Source organism: Hippichthys cyanospilos, chromosome 2, assembly GCF_059441005.1.
Source record: "Hippichthys cyanospilos isolate Australia breed blue-spotted pipefish chromosome 2, RoL_Hcya_1.0, whole genome shotgun sequence".
NCBI classification, from domain to species: Eukaryota; Metazoa; Chordata; class Actinopteri; order Syngnathiformes; family Syngnathidae; genus Hippichthys; species Hippichthys cyanospilos.
Window position 1 is genome coordinate 12,192,598 of NC_142370.1, and position 14,552 is coordinate 12,207,149.

At 40.2% G+C, this 14,552-nt stretch overlaps 2 protein-coding genes across 4 annotated transcripts; both read left to right on the top strand.

Annotated features, from left to right (window-relative positions):
* Window positions 1-24: 24 nt before the first annotated feature.
* Window positions 25-3,162, top strand: uxt (ubiquitously-expressed, prefoldin-like chaperone). Its single transcript, XM_088408044.1, has 6 exons — window positions 25-162; window positions 732-813; window positions 885-952; window positions 2,029-2,136; window positions 2,305-2,368; window positions 2,848-3,162. Exons 1-6 carry the CDS (start codon window positions 59-61, stop codon window positions 2,908-2,910), a joined length of 489 nt encoding a protein of 162 aa, XP_088264170.1. The 5' UTR covers window positions 25-58; the 3' UTR covers window positions 2,911-3,162.
* Window positions 3,163-4,073: 911 nt separating this feature from the next.
* elk1 (ETS transcription factor ELK1) lies at window positions 4,074-13,308 on the top strand. Of its 3 annotated transcripts, none has more exons than XM_088409107.1 (11): window positions 4,074-4,966; window positions 7,457-7,665; window positions 8,137-8,301; window positions 8,371-8,529; window positions 8,600-8,719; window positions 9,759-10,172; window positions 10,264-10,363; window positions 11,438-11,556; window positions 11,634-11,717; window positions 11,805-11,906; window positions 12,397-13,308. In XM_088409107.1, exons 1-11 carry the CDS (start codon window positions 4,942-4,944, stop codon window positions 12,493-12,495), a joined length of 1,596 nt encoding a protein of 531 aa, XP_088265233.1. In that variant the 5' UTR covers window positions 4,074-4,941; the 3' UTR covers window positions 12,496-13,308. The 3 variants fall into 3 exon arrangements, with proteins under 3 accessions (XP_088265233.1, XP_088265232.1, XP_088265231.1); XM_088409106.1 differs by having other exon boundaries at window positions 4,074-4,247; window positions 4,681-4,966; window positions 8,137-8,529; XM_088409105.1 differs by having other exon boundaries at window positions 8,137-8,529.
* Window positions 13,309-14,552: the final 1,244 nt, after the last annotated feature.

Sequence of the window (14,552 nt, forward strand, 5' to 3'; positions counted from 1 at the left end):
GATGTCACATTCTTGCGCCTGGTTCCCAGTTTCAACGAGAGAAAACAAGCGTACGGAGATGACACCTCCAGCTAGCCTTAACGCCAATTCTAATTGTACAGTGGATTCGAAAGTGCTGCAGTATGAAAAGTTTATTGACGAAGTACTGAAGAAAGATTTACAGTAAGAGATTTATTTTATGATAATATGTACTCGCTTTGTAGTTGCACGATCGAAGCTGAAGCATTCACATATCCTGCGTGTTGTTGCTTAACCAAGAGTCACGCACTGTATTTGATAGCAACACGTTTCCCTATGGTCTTTCTAATGAGGTTGCTGGAATGCCTGCAATTTGTATGTTGATGGCGTACACTGACCAATTCATTTTTAAAACTATCTAATATTGGCCAGCTGATTTGGGGGGTTCCTTTATACAAAAACATAATGATTATTGACAGAACATTTGACTGTTTTCAACTACTTTGTCCTTTAGCACTGTATTATTAATTATGCAAAATAGGGAATAACCCATAAGCAAGTGCTTGAGTGAGTGAGTGAGTTGGTGGATGGATGGAAAGTAAAAAATATGAATCTTTTGTGTTGGATATTTGAATGTTATTATTTCTGGCTCATATGTTTTTATGAAAAAAAAACAACACTCACTTTGAAAAAGCTAATATTGGGCTATTAAATCAGCTGTTTCAAATATTGATTGATCCCTGCATTTCACACCCATTGTGCGTTGTTTTCAGAAGGGTGATGGAGCAACGAGATGCTGTGTATGAGCAAATTTCTCATTACTTGCAGCTGAAGCACACCTTGGAGGCTCTGAAGGTACACACAGATGTTCACATGCACAAACACAAACATTGTCAGCAAGATGCATGTGTGTTGTATGTATTCAGGAGACAGATTCCCAATGTCTCAAGGCAGATGTTGACCTGGGCTGCAACTTCTACGTTCAAGCTAAAGTGTAAGCTCAAACATTTCTCCCATGTACTACTGATAATATACCATGAGTCTCCAAATATGTGACACACTTTTTTTTTTCCCTAAAAATGAAGACCAAAAGTATGGGTGCATCCTACTGTATAAACAGTAACTTAAATATTATATATTTTTTGGACAACATTTGAGGAAGATTGCATGTGTCAGCCCCGTAAGATGATGGTTGTTGTGATGTACAGATGTGCACTTCTACATCGGACAAATTCTTACATATAGTAATTATGGTAATGGGACAAGCTGAAGGGCAGAAATCAGTTGGATGTTAGCAGCCAGTTTGCGGGTTGGTGCTAAAAGCAGCTTGTGTTAGCCCAGGTTGTTACCACATTATTTTCGATAAAAGAAGCAAGCACACTGAACCAACGTCCGAGTTCATCCTTTTTCACACACAGGGACACTATAGTACATTTTAATGAAAGCCATTCTTGTAGCAGAGCGTCTCGTAAACTGAGGCTCAGGCTGACAGAAGGTTTGATGTGAATTAATGTATCCAGAGACTCAAACAAACCAGTGCAAGGGAGAAGGAAGGTTAACTCTGATCTATGACAATTAATAACGTTCGGATATAAAAACAAGAAAATATGAATTAATGACAAAGATCAGATGTATTCTGTGTTAAAAATTCTTCAAGTGCTTCACTTTATAAAGTCTACTTATATCTTATTTTAAAATGTGTGCATTTAATCCGGAAGGCTGTGCTGTATATCCGTTTCCTGTTTTACATTCTCCGTTGTCATTCAGCCTTTAGTGGTGCTGTAGTCAATGATGATGCGAGTCTGCATTTCAATATGTTCCAATTCCTATTGATGGTTTGTGTTTGTTGTTTTATTGTTCTTATCACCAAACTGTTAGTGCGTCCTATACACAGTAACATAGGAAATGCCAGAATCTGACCCTAAAATTTGTGGTATATCCTATGTACAAATGTGTTTTATATTTGGGGAATTATGGTTTTTGTGCCCTTTCTCATGCACTGTAAAAATATACAGTTTATTTTATCAGAGAAACAAAATCTGCTGTAATTGCTTGTCCTCATCTCCTCAGGGAGGACCCATCCAGAATTTTTGTGTTGGTGGGATTTGGCTTCTTCGTGGAGATGGACCATGCTGAAGCGCTGCGCTTCATTGAAAAGAAGACAACTCAACTAACAGCGTTAGTAAATACTTGGAAAATTTGAAAGAAGATAAGAAATAGGAAGTTGAGCAAACAAATATCCAAACATTTTACAAAGTGGTAGTGTGGTACTAACATTGTCTATTGTTTTCTCAATGTAAGATGCTGCTTGTACTAATTTAGTTTTTTTGTGCATGCCTGTGTTAGCTTCACAGATCAGCTGACCAAAGATTGCGCCAAAATTAAAGCAAACATCCGCCTGGTGCTGGAGGTCAGTTTCATTTTCATGTCACACAGAAAAATGACAGTAATATCTTTTATAAGATCCAGTCAAGTCTTTCCTGTTCAGCTACTAGTTGATGCAGTATGTGACGTGTAATTATAATAAAATAAGAATTGTCATCTTTTTTTCCACGTTCTTTGATGCACTTGTTTATTTTTTTCTGTTTTAGACTAAGATGTAATCCGTATAAACACTGTAAAGAATAATTAACAGTTGTTGACTTGTATTGCTTTTTTTGTTTGCCAAGTTTATAGGTTTAGATATACTTATACATTGTTTTAGATAATAATCTTACAGTCAGCGGGTTGAGTGGGGGGTGTACGTGAAAAGTTTTCTCTTTCCTAGGGGAGGTTTTTCAAACTATAATTGAGACGCACTGGTCTAATGCATTGAAAGAGGAGCGAACTCTAAGGCTTGAACTCAATAGGGCACTGATGACCTTTAGCTACTCTCTTGTTGTTTTTTAGGGTCTGCGAGAACTTCAAGGTCTGGCGGTGCTTCCAGAACGCAGCAGAAGAGAAGTGTTCTAGATTTTAACTCTCTTTGGATGCCCCACTAGGAGAGATGAGTTCCACTCGTACACGATCAGGAGGATCAATCTAAAACTATTTTGATTCATTTTCCAATGTGACCAGGTTTTGGCGATTCATATGGACATGTGCAGGCAGACAGATGTTCTGCTATGTCCATTTGTTTGCGTCTAGATGAATTGAGGACAACCTGCTAACAATGCTGAAGCAACACAGAGTTGTAAAAGACTTGAGAAGCGCACACTGTTCCATTTCTTTAGATGTTTTTATATATATATATATATATATATATATATATATATATATATATATATATATATATATATATATATATATATATATATATATATATATATATATATATATATATATATATAATTATTCCTTCTAAATGTAAAATAAATGACTTGTAAATAAATAAATAAATCACAATTGTTTGCTAAACTCTGCTGTGTCAATGTCAGCATAGCACTGTTCACTCTTGTTTTGGTTTTGAATGTGAGGATGGGATTCCACGACTGACATGGGCTGCCAGCCACCCAAAAATCTAAAGTTTAACCAGTTTATTTTGTTGTATCACTAAAGAAACTGGTGGCATGGATCGGTGGTAGAGTGCCTGTCTTCCAACCAGAAAGCTGTAAATTTAATCCCTGACCCTGGCAACCATGTCAAAGTATCCTTGAGCAAGTTGCTGAACTTGGAAGTTGCTCAGATACTGCATCACGAATAGTCATCTGCAAAGTGCTTTGAGGATCCTGTTAAAAAATAGTACTCTCTCTCTCTCTCTCTCTCTCTCTCTCTCGCGCGCGCGCGCGCTCGCTCGCTCTCTCTCTCAGTGTGTGTGTGTGTGTGTGTATGTATGTATGTATGTATATATATATATATATATATATATATATATAGAGAGAGCGAGAGAGAGAGAGAGAGAGAAATATACAGTATATACTTTTTTTTACACTGACTGATTTGCTATAGGTAAAGTATATTGAGGCTTTTCTGCATTTGGACATGTTTGGAGAAACATGATCAGAAAATACATGATCAAGAGCATTATGTTGTTATCCAAATGGTGTAACATCGCTAAATCTTTACTCTGAAAGGAATAGGCGGAAACACGAACGTTTTACGCCACATAACTTGGTGCAGGTAAAAAGTAGAGAGGAGGCGTCGTTTGTTCAAACCGGAAAAGGGAAAAAAAAGACATAAAGCGTCAAATTTGTATTTGTTGGTAGAGATTTAGCCTGGAACTGCACAGACCGTTGTACTTTTTTTACGCTTCGGGGAGAGTTTTGATGACTGAACTTGGCGACCGCAGCCCCCGCAGTAAAGCAGCGTCGGTGGGTTGACGCACGCGAGAGGCGGATGACTTGGAGAGCTGTCACCGGAGTTAAGGCTAAGGAGCTAGCTTTTAGCGCGATAGGCTAACACACACAATACACTCCACTCCAGGGAAATGTATTTTTGCTTACACGTGAAAGAAAACACTTTGCTCAACTTTGGAGAGGCACGGCGAGATTAACCGAACATGTCTAGCTTGTTGAGTTTAGCATAGCTTAGCATCTCATTAGCACCACGCAGAAGAAAAACAGATCTACTCAAAACACGCTAATGTGGATAGACACAAAGCTTGATTGTTCATTTGGTCGTGTCATAAGTGCGTGGGCACGTTATTTTACTTCTTCTTAGGGAAAGGGCTAGTAGTTATTTGTCGCGGACTTTTTTTTTTCTTCAAGTTTTTAAGTTAGACATTTTGGGGGGTTTGTGTTTTAGCATGGAGGCTGCAGACCCGGGCAGCAGCGCCTCGGAGCGGTTACATAACAGCCGCAAGTCCTCCGACAAGCTGCCGCTCTGACAGCCGCAAACACGGACACGCGTACAAACACACACTCGCAAAATACACTCACTCACTAACACACTCTTGAGCAAACAAACAGCGAGGAGGGAGGCGAAGAGGAGCATCAAAAACAACATGGAGGAGCTGTAAGGCGGCTGGTGGATACGTAACAACGATAACAGCAAAATTTGAGCAAGATGGATTCAAACCCGCTCATCAACGGTAAGGAGTGTGAGTGTGTGCACGCGTGACATCCAGCGCGCAACACGTTCCACTTGCATTCCTTTGCCGTGCAAAGTGTAGTGCACTTATCGCTGTTATTGGGTGTGTGAGTCGAGAAGGCGAGGACATGTCAATATTCCTTCAAAGCAAGGAAGCTATGAACTTGCATCTTGTGCTGGTTGTTGCCATGGCGATCGCTGCTGCCCATTTGTGCCGTCAGGAAATTCAGCAATACATAACCCACACTTGTGTTAAACAATGCACTGTGTATATATTGAAATTGTTAATGCTGTCAAATGTTGGAGTCACTGATGCAGTTTCACCATATTTACTCCAGATCCGTAAATGTCAATCTGTGTACTGCCTGTGAAATATTTTCCCAGACACATACTTCCTAACCAGTGCAAAGCATTTTTGGATGAGATTAAAAAAAAAAAAAAAAAAAACTCTTTATGCAGGAGGCTGTATCATCCTTTTATGATGTATTAGCTTTACAACTACATTTGTCGTGGTAACCCCTGGCATTGTATATTCAGTATGTTAATTGCGTTTAAAAGATAGATCAGACATCTGTTTTATCTCTGGCTCATTTGGCCAAAAATTGCTGCGCTAATAAAAATGTGTGTTTGTAACTGTAACAAAACTGTGGTATAAAATGCTTTGCGTAGGAGTTAATACAGCATGATTCAGAAATAAGTTGTTACAATGAATTTGCTCTTAATTTAAAAAAAAAAAAATGTTTACTTATATGTCCTGACCCTTGCAGAAGCACTTTCAAAACCTTGCATACTCCCTAAAATGCTTCCATGTTCCCCCATTTGAGAATAGCTGCTCTTGGTAACAAGTGGACAAACTTTTTGACTCAGGCTCACAGGTTTTCAAATTTTGACAGGTGGGTTGTGCCCCCAGGATATTCCCACATTTCAAACATAAGTAAAAATGTATTAGTGTTCATACTTACATTCACATTTACTGTAAACAGTGTTTTTGATCACTTTTTTTTTACTTTTTTTTTACCAGTGGATTTAAGTCTATTGTTAGTTTTTGTTGTGGCAATTCTCAGAGCAGACAACTGGGATTTGTGAGCTGCTTCCTGGTAAATGAGGCAGTGTTAATTTAAACAAAACAAAACAAAAAAACAAACAAAAGGAACCTCCTGCTCATGGTTGTTCTATTTTACCCTCGCCTGGATTGTTTTGTGCAAATTGATGTTTTGTCGCGTCATATTTGGTGATCTATTTGAAGGTAACGTTGGGGGAGTGCTCCATAGCAACTGTGCCTCTTGATGACTCCCAACAAGCTGTCATTCAAGACCTCTCCCAAGATTTTTTTTTTCATTTGAGATTTAATTGGTCAAAAACTCATTAAAACTGCTGCTGATTTTCTCTATTAAAAAAGAAAAGCACTTAGGCAGCATGCTTGATGTCAATTACTTTTGTCGAGACAAGGAATATAATGACATGTTTTTGTTTCGCTTGGTCTCCCCTTTGATGAGCTGCCAATTGCTTCACAGTCGACGTCCGTTCTTTTGTTGACAAACATCACACAGTTACAAAAATAATTACATCCATGATTTGGACAATTTTGTACCATTCTTTGGTGAGGGGTAACAGGCCAAATGTAGCCCATGGGGCATAGTTTACACATCACACCCTTACCCAACCTTAGTCTCCTATTCTATTCTATTCTATTCTATTCTATTCTATTCTATTCTATTCGCTATTCATCTTTCTTGAGATGGTGTGGTTCTACTGTACGCAAACATAGCCAACACCGAGAACAATAATAGTAGATTATAATGTTGCATTTGTGCTGCAGAAGCAATTGCAGACAGTCAGGTTAATTTCATTGTGGCACCCAAAATTATGATCACAATTACATTTATTTAATTGTAATTGATTAAATATATATTGTAATAATTAGCACAGGGGCGCACAATCATTCCATTGATCTTATACAAATAGCTCTCGAAAGATTAGAATGGCACGAGATTTCGGCACAGGGTTACTTTGTTTGTGTGTGTGCGTGTGTGTGTGTGTAGGGAGGGGGGGGGGGGAGTACGATGGAATTTGTATCTTGAAAAATTCCTAGTACAGTATTAATATTATTGCATGAGGGGGAGGAGGCATCCATCTGAGCAAATCAGAGTGTTCTGGTTAGATGGTGGCGCATTAAAATTTAGACTAAGGTAAAGCAGGCTCACCAGAATCTGGTAGCCCACTTTGGGCAGACCTGGTCAGATCCTTATTCTCAGACTGGTTTACAACACACAGCACCTGAGATACTTTGGAGCAGAGCAGCTACTGTAGACTCGCTATGTGGTTACCAGTCGCCATGGCGCTAATTTCTAGGATAATTAATGGGTTTGTTGCATAACCTCCTAGCTAATTACGATGATGCTCATTTGCATTTGTGAGGAGGCTCTGTGTGCACGTGTCAAAAAAAAAAAAAAAAAAACCCAAAAAAAATCTTGTGTTTCTGCCATGTCAGCCATGGACCCCTCTATCACGCTCTGGCAGTTCCTACTCCACCTGCTGGAGGACCAGCGCCAGCGTCACTTGATCTCGTGGACCGGCGAGGACGGCGAGTTCAAGCTGCTCGACGCTGAAGAAGTGGCTCGCCTCTGGGGCCTGCGCAAAAACAAACACAACATGAATTACGACAAACTCAGCCGTGCACTGAGATATTACTATGACAAGGTATTACGACATTGTACTCTAACAATTGTTGTTACTATACAACGTCAGTCTACTGCAGTGTGTCTCAATTATATTTTGCAAAACCCCCCCTTGGAAAGAAAACCTTTTGCGCGCGCTCTCCACTCTAAAACAGAAAAACATAAACGTATCAGAGTGCCTGAAAAAAAAAAAAAAAAACTGATGTCAATCCTTTTAATTGCAATTACAGTACACTTCACCTTGCAAGAGCAAAGCATTTTCCCTGGGGTCATTCGCCCCCACTTACTCCCCAGTATCATCTCGCCATCTATTTTTTTGTTGATTTGTGTGTGTTCATTTGCGTTTGTCAATTTTTTCTTTGTTGATATCATGACTGTATTTGTGTATTTAGTGTGTTTCTGGATGTTAATTATTGTGTATTGTTGGGTGGGTTTAGATATGTTTGCAAACAAATTTAAATACATATTTTATCATAAGTGTGTCTTATTCCAGAACATCATCAAGAAGGTGAGCGGACAAAAGTTTGTGTACAGGTTTGTCAGCCAGCCTGACCCATCCCTGCCTGACGGGACACACAATCCTGAAGACGGCCAAAAACGGGACAACCCCGATGCCAACAGCCAATCAAAAAGTTGCCCGTCCAAGAACGTAGCACAAGTGGGTAAAGACTCACGGATTTGCTTCAAGAGCTCAAATGATGGATTGATTTTGTCCGTTGATCGACAGCCCGGGAACTCGCACAAGAGTTCCCGAAACGACTACATGAAGTCGGGCCTCTACTCCACTTTTACCATCCAATCGCTGCAGGCCGCGCCCAACCCTCGACCTGTCAAAGCTGAACTGCTGCTGGAGCCTGTCCCCAAATTGGACCGTGCGTCCCGAGAGGTGAGGGAGACCAGGGGAGGGCTCCTAGAAACCGCTCCTCTCATTAACCTCAATCGCCTCCTCTTCCCAGCTTTCCCCTCCATCAGTGATCGGTGATCCAGCTCGCCAAGTGATAGTCGCACATCCATCTCCGTGTCCCACTCCTGTTGTCAGCCCCCAGACGACTGCCAACAACCCCGGTCAATCACAGGTCAGTGTCATCACAAGAAGCCATCCCAGAAAAGCCACCGATTTAGCCTTATTTCCATCGAAAACAAACTTGTTAAAGGGATTTCGCAAATTGTTCCAAATTAAAACATGTTCTTAAAAAAGCAAGCACCGTTTTGGAAAATCCAAACATGCGAACTCCCCACAGGGAAGCCAGAGCCCGAAGCCAATCCAGGACCTCTGCACTGAGGCAGATTTGCTAATCGGTCTGCCACTGTGCCACCCACCCTCAAATCCATTTTGATTGAACTACATGAAATTTAATGGACATGGCTGTCATGAGTCGACCTAAAAGGCTATATTTGATTCCGATCGCATTGCGATTGTCAAGGTAGGATTGCACTTATTCCAACTGGGCCACATTTGTGACCCATCTGACAAGTTGCTGTCGCAGCGACATCAGACTTCATATAACTAGGGCCGGGTTTGAAAAATGCACTCCATTGCGGCGTGGGTGTGCTTGTAGAGACAGTAGGCAATCTGCTACTGTTCTTTTTTTTTTTCTTTTCTCTTTTTCTCAATCAGCAGCTTATGCAAGAACTGCTTCGTTTGCTCATGCTGAACTTCTTTGGTCTGGACTACTTATTTATTATATTTAGTGATATATTGTGATTACATTTAACATTAGTTCAACTGGTGTAACCTATGATTGATGTTCTGTATGTATATATAGAACATCCCAGAATCGCGTACACCCACTATAAATATATATATATATATATATATATATATATATATAGTGATATTTACAGTTATTTTCATTCAATGCATTGACGGTTTTGACTTTAAATGCTTCATGCTTCTCGGCCATACGCGAGCATCTAACGCTAATGCCAGGGACTATTGCACCAAAGCAAAACTTAAGCCTTTGTGTAAAAACGACAAGTAGGGCAGCTGATTACAAGATAGGTTTTAAAAAAAACGTAGATACAGGAATCTGTGAGTAGCACACTTTGACTACACGGGGAAACATGTACTGTACGTGAAACATGTGCTGACAAGTTGTCCCGTATGTCTCCCAGAATGCTCCTGGCCCTTCATTGAGCGACCATCCTCACATTTACCTCACCAGCGTCAGGGACCCGTCCTCCCTCACCCCCGTCCTCCCTCTAGCTCCTGTTGGGGGCTCGAGTAGTCCCGTTCAGCCACTGCACGAAACTGTCAGCCCCCAGACGCCGCCGCAGGATGACAGCGGGGGGTTGGCCACAGTCGCCGGCTTCCCTCCCCAGCAAACTTCTTCTCAGCCCGTATTGGTCATCATCAACCCTCCGCCCTCACAGCCGCAGCAGCGCCCCGCCCTGACGTCCACACCTCCCTCAATTGTCCCACCTATAGCGCGCCCGCCCCCTCCGCCCATCGTCATCAAGGAGGAGACCCTGCCATCGGAAGAGGAGCTTCTGGAGATAGTGGCACTGGAGGAGAAACGAGTGGAAGAGGTAAAAGCATTTTTGTTTTTTTCTTTTTTTCCAGAGTTGTAAAGTTACTAGAAAGTTTTGTGATTTGTGATTGCACCATTACCTTACTCAGGTCCCACAGGCAACCCCCACTGTGATCGAAAGTACGCCCCTTCCCAACATGCAGCCCAGAGAGGGGAGACCAGAGGGAGAAGCAAAGGACACACAAACAGGTACAGCGGGAGAAAATCGCACAAAGTGGACTCCCGCATTATGAAATTAATCCCTTCCGGGGTTGGGTTCGTAAAGCCAAATCGTCATATGGCGGGCAATAGAAACCTATGGTAATTAGCTAATGCGTATAAAACCCAAGGTAAAACCATCAAAATTGGATATACATATTAAAAATTAGTAACAAAATAGCATAGTAAGTGCCACTTATAAATAACATACATGTATACAATCAAATAACATGAATAAAAAATATATAGAGGAAAAATGAAATAATCCCTAGGGCCATAATCCCTAGCAGGGTAGCCTAGCCTCGCCTTCTTCATATTTCTTGACTATCTTGTGATTTGGTTGCGGCGACAGATGTGGAAAAAACCCACACTGCAACCTTTGTTTAAAGCCTTGTGCAACTAAAGAAAGCAGCACAACAAACTTATTTCAGCAATTATAACAGAGGCACCCACCCTAGTATGTCGCGTCAACCAAATTTAAACGCTAGCTAAAATAAAAGCAAAACTTGTTTTGGATTTTTGTGTCATTTTTCATTTTTATTTTTAATAAGAGGGGGAATAAAAAAAGGTGAATTTTTGTGAAATTTTTATTCTGTTCCTCTTACATCCCACAAAATGGAGCAAATAATAAAGTAGGCAATACAAGCAGGTTAATAAATCAAACTTGACTGGCACAGCCATCTGTTTAAAACCTTTTTTTTTTCCATCCAAAAGTGCTTTACCCTGGTTTGGGGGTACTTGAATGGCTTAATATTTCACATGGGGTACATCCTTGAAAAAAAGGTTGAGAATTACTGAACTAAATATTCAGTAGTCAGTTTAATAGACTGTCCCAATAATTGTTAGTTGTAGCATGTTACAGTTATTGGAAAAAAAAATAAGCGGAAGACTTGAATTTAGAGTATATGTTTGAATTGGATTTTGGTTGAGGTTAAGGGTAGGCAGTCTGTTTTAACGGTTAAGGTTTGGGTGAGTGACTAGAAAATGCATTATGTCCATGAGATATCCCCACTACGATAGAAAAAAACTCTTGTGGGCGTGTGTGTGTGTGTGTTTGTTTTGAAGGCTCGTCCGCGCCTGCGGTGGCATCATCGATCTCCGCTCCAGACGTGATTCCTCCCAAACCGAAGAAGCCTCGAGGCTTGGAGCTGCCCTCCCTCCCCCCGGGCCTCTCCCTGGATAAGGTGACGCTAACATTGCGACACGCTTATAGCATCGTCTCTGACTCACAACGCCATTTCCCGTTTTTTGTCTCGGGCAGGTCAACGCCGCCGTCAATAGTTTGCTGGCGCCCGGCTCGGCGACCAACACGTTGACGCCCACCGTCATCACCTCGCATGCGCTGGTAAGCCAACGTTCGGGCCATTGTTTGAAGTCGCTCGTGCTGATGTCTCGCGCCCCAGACTGACCCGCCGGCTTGTTTGCGGTCCAGACTCCTGTTCTGTTGACTCCCAGTCCGCTTCCATCCACCATCCACTTCTGGAGTACGCTCAGTCCCATTGCACCTCGCTCACCTGCCAAGCTGTCCTTCCAGGTAACACGCCCTCGCTTTTTCTTCTCTCTCGAAAAAGAAGCCGCTTCAAAATTGTGAACTTACGCTGTTGGCGCTAGTTATTTGGATAATTTTCTCAGACTTGAGGCAGGTCTCTGTGGCAGGACTGGATCAGCAAAAATTTAGCATTTAATGCAAAATCAGATTGACTGTCAAATGAAATATAGGCAAAAAGCTATACAGTATTGGAATGTGTATAAGACGCACCCTTAATTTTTGGGTCAACTTATGAAACCTATAGCAAAACAGAATATATCTCATCTTCTGGAAACTTCATATTTTCTTGTGTAAGAATCTCCATAAGTTATATATTTTTTGCTTGTTAAGTTAAGCATGTTTAAGATTTCCCACATTGTGAGTGGTTAGTAAACACCTAGCCATTGTAATGCTGAATGTGCTCAAAGCTGCTGCCCTTGCAATTCATGATGCGATATGGGCCAGGCTTGACCCCAACCGTTTGTGTCTTCTCCAGTTCCCGACGAACGCCAGTAACCAGATCCACATCCCTGCGCTGAGTGTGGATGGTCTGTCTACCCCTGTGGTTCTGTCCCCTGGTCCCCAGAAGCCCTGAACTTTGTGTTGGTGCATCAGAAGGCTGCCCTATTCCGGGCACCACGTGCCAAAATGGCCGCGGCGCCATCATCCGTTGTTGATGCGTCTGCTCTCCTGTCAGAGCGACCTACAGAAAAAGACGTCGGATATATCTTGTTTGCAAAGACCGAAGAGGAAAAGAGGATTTTTGGTTTCCCACCCCCCAGAGAGCTGAATCTCCACCTTCTCTATCATATTTTTGAGGAGGAGGAGGAGGCTCACTCCCCGCAAGCTGACATTGTCTTTTAAAGACAATTGTCACTCATCTCTGCACTCTGGTCTTTTTGGGTGAGTTTTTCCTCCCCACTCTCCCTGGTTATGCCTTATTGGACACCGTTATGATAATGACAAACATGACAACCAGGCCACGGTTTCCTGTTCAAAGACACTTTTTGTTTCAGGGGTACCTAAAGACATTCCCTGAGGACCCGGTGGTCTGGTCAGGATATTTTTGGCTTCATTCCATCTGCCCACTTTTTGAGTGTCCCCAACAGGCGGACTTCTGTCCCTGCACCTTCTTGAAGCCGTGGTGTCTTTGTTTACTTACCAACTAATTTGACGCACAATGACCAAAAGGAGGGAGAAAAAAAAAAGAAAAAAAAGAGTTGGACGTGTCTGTGGTGTTCCTGAACATATCAAAGAGGACTGAAGAGCACCAAGCAGTTGTTGTTGATTTTGATGCTCATATGTTCTCCACGGCAACTCGACATTGACTGTTGTATACTGATATATATGTGTGTGTGTGTGTGTGTGTGTGTGTGTGTATATATATATATATATATATATATATATATATATATATATATATATATATATATATATGTATATATATATATATATGTATATATATGTATATCTTATATATATATATATATATATATATATATATATATATATATATATATATATATATATATATATATATATGTATATCTTATATATATATATATATATATATATATATATATATATATATATATATATATATATGTATATCTTATATATATATATATATATATATATATATATATATATATATATATATATATAATATATATATATATATACACACACGCATACTTGTACTGATACATATTCTGAACCCATGGATGCTGGGAATAGGTCCCTGAGGCCCTCTTACATATGACAATTGGATGTAAAAGATGGAAAAGGTCAAAATTAGTGGTGGCCAGCATTGGCCTAAGGCCCACATATGGCACTGGCATATATAATCAGACCCATCAATCATTTCTATTATCAAGAGTTCTGCAGTATTTGTTGCATTAGCTTGGTTGACTTTTCGCCTAAAACCAGTGAATTAGAAATGTTTCATATTTAATATTTTTGTTTATTTATCTTATTGAATGATTTGTCAATATATTTTTTTAACAATTTGTTCATTTTTAGAATTTACATCAAAGTAAAAAAAGGCAATTATTTTACTAATATTTTGACATGCAATAAAAAGTCAAATAAAACATTGTACAAAAGAATTGGTTAAATTTAATTAACTCATCTTGAAAGCATACTTACCAACACCATAAACTATTAACTTCTTTTGCTAGTTTTTTTTTTTTTTTTTTTTTTTTTTTATTAAATATGTACCTGAGCTGGTCCAGCTTCATTTTAAAAATGAAGCCTGGAATTTGCTCACCCCTGCTTGAAAGCTTCTGCATCTTCGTCACAAAAACAAACCTGCCAAAGATATCCGAATCGAGCCAAATGCAGTTTACGCTAGGGGGAAAAAAAAAAAAAACAACTGTTGAGGACATGACGGCATCATTTCCCAATTTCCTGAACGCAGCACTAAGCCATCGCGTTCGACTGTTCTATTTTTCTAGCAGATAATTACTGCATTAGTTTGCTTTTTGAAGGAAACGAACACTTAAAAAAAAAAAGCCTTAAAGATGTTGCCAGTAACGCAGCAGGATGTGATGTTGAGAATGTTTTTTTTTTTTTTGTTTGTTTTGTTTTGTTTTGTGGGCATGGCCAACACTAAGCCATTCATTATGGAACATTTCAGATGAACTTTTCCTT

Coding starts and splice junctions, on each gene's coding strand:
- elk1 (XM_088409105.1), top strand. CDS start 4,942: ATGGATTCAAACCCGCTCATCAACG. Junction 8,530..8,599: donor TGGACCGTGCGTCCCGAGAG/GTGAGGGAGACC, acceptor TCCTCTTCCCAG/CTTTCCCCTCCATCAGTGAT. Junction 11,557..11,633: donor CGGGCCTCTCCCTGGATAAG/GTGACGCTAACA, acceptor TGTCTCGGGCAG/GTCAACGCCGCCGTCAATAG.
- uxt (XM_088408044.1), top strand. CDS start 59: ATGACACCTCCAGCTAGCCTTAACGCCAATTCTAATTGTACAGTGGAT. Junction 953..2,028: donor TTCTACGTTCAAGCTAAAGT/GTAAGCTCAAAC, acceptor TCATCTCCTCAG/GGAGGACCCATCCAGAATTT. Junction 2,369..2,847: donor ACATCCGCCTGGTGCTGGAG/GTCAGTTTCATT, acceptor GTTGTTTTTTAG/GGTCTGCGAGAACTTCAAGG.